We start from the raw sequence: 6,234 nt of genomic DNA, 5'->3' as shown, positions 1-6,234 counted from the left end.
TTATTATTATTATTATTATTATTATTATTATATTAATGTATTTACTATTGTTATTATTATTATTATTATTATTATACTATTATTATATTTATTATATTACTATTATATTTATTAATAATTAATTCATATTTTTTATATTATTATATTTATATTTAATACATTTATTATTATTATTATTATTATCATTATTATTATTATTATTATTATATTTATTATTTTATTAATATATTCATTATTATTAATATTATTCATAACATATTTATTATTATTATTATTATTATTACATTTAATATTATTATATTAATAAGTTATTATTTTATATTTATTATTTTATTAATATACTCATTATTATTAATGTTATTAATCACATATTTATTATTATTATTATATTTAGTATTATTATGTTAATAAGTTATTATATTAGACCTATTATTATTTTTATTATATTATTATTTATTTTTTAGTTATTATTATTAATATATTATATTATTATTATTAATGTTATCATTTATATTACTAATATATTATTATTATTATTATTACTATATTTATTATTATATTAATATTTTATTTTTTATATATCTTATTAGATTATATTAATATATTATTATTTTTAATGAATAATATTATACTAATATTTATTATTATTATTATTATTGGTATTATTTTTATTATAATATTTATTATTATTATTGTTATTATTTGATTCATTTGATTCGATTGATTCGGCTCCATTAAGTTGATTCGATTGATTCGGATAATTTGGTCCAAAAGAACAAGGCCTTAGTGTATTTTGCATCAGGGTCCTTTGTGACATTCTACGAAACAAAATCAAAGTAAATTACGCTTTTATTTTACGAAATTTGAAAAAACAAGGAAAAAAACTCTAAAATTAAGATCGATCCATGAGATTTGGCCTTGAATTGAATTATTTCATTGCAAATGAATAGATACGTACAACTTAATAAGATCACACAACATAAATAAACAGAGAAAACAACATAAAAATAACAATTCTTGAAAATACAAAACAGAGGAACAATGTCATTTAGAATCAATCTTCTTAAGAAGAATTAACCCTTCTGCAATTCTTGCGGATTTGTCCTTGAGCACCCGTCAATGGAAAGAGGTTACCCATCTTAACCATAGACTTAGCAAAATGATCGAAGAAAATCCTGGTATTCTCAGCGTATAGCTTAACAAGTTCCATGGAAGCGCGGTTCTTGGTTAGTAGGACTTGGTCGGAATTCAACAACCCATCATAAGCAAGGATGTTCTTGTAGTACAAGTTGTCGAACTTGAAAGGGGTAGTATGGTCTAAGAAGAACAAGTTTTGGTCGCCGCCGGACCTTGGACATTGTTGGCGCAACATGGAGGCGTACGCTTGGTTTAACGTAAAGTCTGGCTTTCCGTTTCCATTTTGGTTGTATAGCCTTTGCCTAAAGGTGGTGCACCTTGCATTACCTATTGTGTGAGCTCCTGGAATTATAAAATGAATAGAAAATGTATTAGCATCCTTTCCATCCTGAAGGCGGTTGCCAATTTGGCTGACTGTTATTAACGGTCTCTAAAAATAGTGGCCCATTTTGCTATTTCTTGTATTGATTGAGAAAATGTGAATATGGTGGTACTGAGTCCAATAGATAATTGATATAGTTATCGGAACAAACCTGAGAGGGCGACAAGGTCAACGAGGTCGAGGCCTTGGCGTTTAAACTTGGTAAGGATGGTTTGAAAGGTGTTGTTAGGAGCAGGAATTTCATTGTTTGATCCACTCAAACTTGCTCCTACAGAATCCTTTCTTCCTAAAGGCACTTCCCAGTTTGGTCCACCGGCCTGTATTAATAACATTTTTAGTTCAAAATATAATATTTGGTGTTTTTGTCATGTAATGCAAAAACCAAATGGTACTAAAAAGTAAATATTAATGGAATATAAGTCTAGTATTACAAGTTTACTACAAACCAAACATTATCTCATTGTCTACAACCAATGAACCAAAGCAGGTAATTAAAATGAGGCTTGCTTACAATAACAGTTGAATCTCTTGCAGCTATAGCCAAGATATCGGCACAAGACACCGTGTGAGGGCATGCTCTCTCGATTTCAGCCTTGATCTCGTCGATAACCTCAAACCCTCGAGCTGAGTTCTTGTTAGGGTTTGATCCCTTCTCTGAGACAATGCTCCCACTGTTGTCTAACAGCAACGAAGCATCACATCCCTGCAATTCAATATAATTAAAATGATCGCCAATTACTTAAGTAATGTTCATGATCATAATATTAAACATTTAAAAGCAAGCAAGCAAAAAGATATACCTTGACGAAACAATCATGAAAATGGAGCCTAAGCAAGGAAGCAGCCATCCTAGGATCCTTGGCGACCGCCTTGGAGACCACTGAGCTCACAATATGTTGAACATGTGGGCAAGAACGGTCATAATATTGAGGGTTAAGATAACCATTGTAGTTTTTGGAAGCAATGCATAGTGGTACAATTGCTAAGAGACTAAGGAAAATGAAGTAGCTCATGGACTTAGACATTAATTTTGGATGAATAATAATAATAATATTTCTATGATTTTGTACTTTTGCTTTGTGTTGTATTGTGTTGTGGTTTGTTGAAATGAATTTGTTGGTATTTAATATTTATAGTGAAAAAATAGGGCAAAGTCAAAGAAAATGAAAGGTGTAAACAAGGGAGGTGGAGTTGGTCAACAAGAGACATACTCATGTTAGTTGCTCAAATTATTTGATGTTTAAAGAGTGAATGTAATATAAAAGATATAAACTTAATATAAACATATAATTTGTTAGCTAAAAAGTATGGGAATAGGGTTAAAAGCAAAATAATGACCAACTTTCTAGCTTTTGATTAAAACTAGATGATAAGATTAGAAGAGTATTATTTGACAAAGTTTAATTATGAAGTGCCTTTTAGTTTGTTAGTACAACTTGTGCTTAAAGGATTATTAAGGGAGGACTACAAGAAAAGTTGTTGCATGCATTCTTATCTTTACCATACATATTAGAGTTGATTCAAAGAAAATACAAGGTATAATCTGAATTTGAGGTGTAAGTATCCTCTTTATTTTTTCAAAAGAAATGAAGATCCATTTATTTTCAATAGTCCGAATGTAATTATGGAAAAATTGGGTGATTATAAATACATTCGTGTAAGAAAAGGTAAATGAATGAATATGAGATATTTAGTAAAATATGGGTGTATTAGAACAAAAATAGAAAGAAAAAATGAAAAGGATCCAAATTGAAATTTGAGTTAGGTAACTTCACATTCTTGGAAATATTTTGGGTGAACGAAGTCATCATAATACCCTATCCTCAATGAAAAACTGTGTTTTATTCTATTTAGATTCTACTTTCTATTTATTACTTATTAAATTAATGTTGTTGTTTCTAATTTTCGTTTGGCTAAGACGTACAATGGTAGTATCCCGTGCTTCACACGGCCGGTTTGTATATTTTGTTATTTTAGTTGAAAAAAAAAAGATATTTATAAAATGATGTTACCTATAAATAAAATAGATTAAATATTTTTAGTTTTTTTTTTGAGATTTAACTTCATGCTACCTTCAATTTTTTGGAATTGCCCCTCACGTATAAGATTTGTGAGGAGTATTTTAATCATATGCGGCAATTCGTTAGAATCAGAGGGGTAGTATTTATTATTAAATTAATGTTGTTTCTAATTTTCGTTTGGCTAAGAAATACAATGACATGGTATACTATGAATCCATCACACTATCAACAAATCTCAAAGACGGGCGATATCCGTCACAAGCTTGTGATGGATACCGTTTTCTCTCACAAAATACTCATTGAGAGATGAGTGGGAAGCACATGGGGTGCCCCACCTTGTCCCCTCTCCCTTTTTATGAGAGGTGTGACTGTTTGGGAATAGCTGTCACACAAGTAAGACTAAATTTGTCACACTATTTTGAAAATCATAATTTGATCTAAATTCTTAGATTGTTAGTGAAAATCAAACACCACTTGTAACACTATAAGAGGAACCTCTATAAGAATTTGAAGCTTAATTTTCCTCTATCCCAGTTAATAATTTAACACTTATTTTAGTGTAAACTATTGATTGAGATGGACGAAGTATATCATTATCCAAAATTTAAAGTAACCTAGGTTTAAGTTATTTTATAGAGTAGGAGTAACTAATAAGAAATCATTGCCGCGGTAACCCCTTGAAATTGAAGAATTTTTAGTGGAAAATTCCTATTCCTAAGATATGGAGAAGAGTAACATGCTCGGCAATGGTGAACAACTAGTATTGATTAAGATATCTTCAAAAGTTGGTTTCATTTTTCCCAGAAATGCAAGGTTTATATATTTAACTAAAACTAAAGTAGCATAATAAAGTTGATTCATTAGCTGGACAACTTGGGCGTGTTGCATTATTTAACATCTAAACATGATTATAATCCAAATAATAATAATGAAAAAGTTATTCAAATAGTCAGCCTTTATTAACTATAATTGTTGAATAACTTTCCCCAAAAAAAAAAATTAAAATTGAACAACTTAACGCAAGAAACAAAGAATTGCCTGGAAAGTGTTGATTTTTGTTACTTTGGTGACACAATGTGTTATACCAATAGGTCAAGTATTAAAAATAAGAAGTGTAAATTATCATGTCCGGAGTATACATAAATATAACTATATAAGTGACTGAACTAAAATTTGTTGTTAGGAGAAGAAAAACTTACGGGCAGTGAATCAGTAGTGAGATAAGTCAAATAAAACAGAAAATCTAAAATTTCGAATTTTTCATTACTAAAGGTCATTTAGTCATTTACTAGGGGACTGAAGACTCAAGAGAAAGTAAAATTTTGGAAAAAATTGTAGATTACTTCCTTATAAAAAAAATTTATGAAACTTTTTACTATAACTTTTAAAAAGTTTTTTACAATCTACCTAGTATAAAAGCCAGGTTCTTTCCTGGATTTCTATTGGCTGCTTAAAATCAGCATTGGTGGGCCCCTACTAAAATTTTGGAATTTAATTACTCTCTCCATATTTGCTAATCTTTTAATGTTAATTTCCGTCTTGAAAAAAGTTGTTTAGTTGTTATTTATTCCGTGTAAATAATTGTGAAGAAAATATTTAAATCCAAAATCGATTAAAAAGTTGTTTAGCTGTTATTTATTCATATATTTGTTGCTGATCGGTTGAAATCACGTCTAATGATTCCGGCTGCTAATACGAAAACAATAGACTCTAAAATCGAAAAATTAAATAAAATTACATTACTACAAAATAAAATATTACACATTAAATAAATAAAATCGAAAAATCATAATCGCAAAATCATAAAGTATTAGAGGCAGATATACAAATTACAATCCGCTACATTCATCAAATGTGGACGACCTTTGATTCCAATTTGCTTTGCTTTACAATAAAACGAGAAACAAGAAACATTAATGTAAAAAATAATAAAAAGAAAACAAATAATTTAAACAAAAATGAAAAATTATGAAAGATCTCTCAGATCGGTATCATACCACTCATCATCGAGATTTAATGAAAACTCGGTAACAATAACTAAATGCCGCCATACCACTTTTTGTGGGGTGGCATTTTAGTTAGCTGCCAATAGTAATCATACCTACCTCCAAGCTTCCATCTTTTATAAAATCTCAGAATGTCCCCTATTCATCATCGATATGAACGATTATAAAATCTCAGAATGTCCACAACTGCAACACAATAAAAATCGTACTATATTAATATTAATACTGTAATTCTGTGAAAATACATACACAATAATGATATTAATCATTAACATTAATTATTAATTAAATTTAAGTAAACTAAGTAATTAAATTAAAATTACAAATTTAATTAAAATTATTCAGAATATTCATATTAATACTATAGTTCATTGAAAAAACATACACAATAATGATATTGATGATTAACAATATTTATTAATGAAATTAAAGTAATTAAAATAAAATTAAAATTACAGATTATTAATTAAGTAATTAAATTAAAATTCAGATTATCAAATAATCTCTCACTCTTCCTACCAAATTACCACTACTGCCTCAACAATCCACAATCTACAATCCACAATCTCCCATTACCAATTAACTACCCCACACTACCTAAAACCCAGATTAAACTCCCTCCATATAATCTTCAGAATTTTCCAGCAACTTATTTCAAAACAAACACATTAACAAAATACATTCAACA

General features: G+C 28.4%; 1 protein-coding gene across 1 annotated transcript; it reads right to left on the bottom strand.

The window, feature by feature from the left end:
* Window positions 1–916: 916 nt before the first annotated feature.
* On the bottom strand, window positions 917–2,623 carry LOC141591202 (peroxidase 72-like). The gene is made up of 4 exons (XM_074411577.1): window positions 2,320–2,623; window positions 2,031–2,222; window positions 1,671–1,836; window positions 917–1,479 (listed from the first exon to the last, which is right to left on the bottom strand). The coding sequence occupies exons 1-4, from the start codon at window positions 2,542–2,544 to the stop codon at window positions 1,064–1,066; spliced, it is 999 nt and encodes a 332-aa protein (XP_074267678.1). The 5' UTR covers window positions 2,545–2,623; the 3' UTR covers window positions 917–1,063.
* Window positions 2,624–6,234: the final 3,611 nt, after the last annotated feature.

Source organism: Silene latifolia, chromosome 7 (assembly GCF_048544455.1).
Source record: "Silene latifolia isolate original U9 population chromosome 7, ASM4854445v1, whole genome shotgun sequence".
NCBI lineage: Eukaryota > Viridiplantae > Streptophyta > Magnoliopsida > Caryophyllales > Caryophyllaceae > Silene > Silene latifolia.
Note: the sequence above shows the minus strand (reverse complement) of the source record. Positions and strands in the feature narration are given on the sequence as shown.

What these genes read in the sequence shown, in the direction of transcription:
- LOC141591202 (XM_074411577.1), bottom strand. Translation starts at nt 2,544, where the DNA reads ATGTCTAAGTCCATGAGCTACTTCATTTTCCTTAGTCTCTTAGCAATT. An exon ending in CAAGAGATTCAACTGTTATT is followed by an intron (nt 1,837 to 2,030) that starts GTAAGCAAGCCT and finishes TTATTAATACAG; the next exon opens with GCCGGTGGACCAAACTGGGA. An exon ending in TGACCTTGTCGCCCTCTCAG is followed by an intron (nt 1,480 to 1,670) that starts GTTTGTTCCGAT and finishes TTATAATTCCAG; the next exon opens with GAGCTCACACAATAGGTAAT.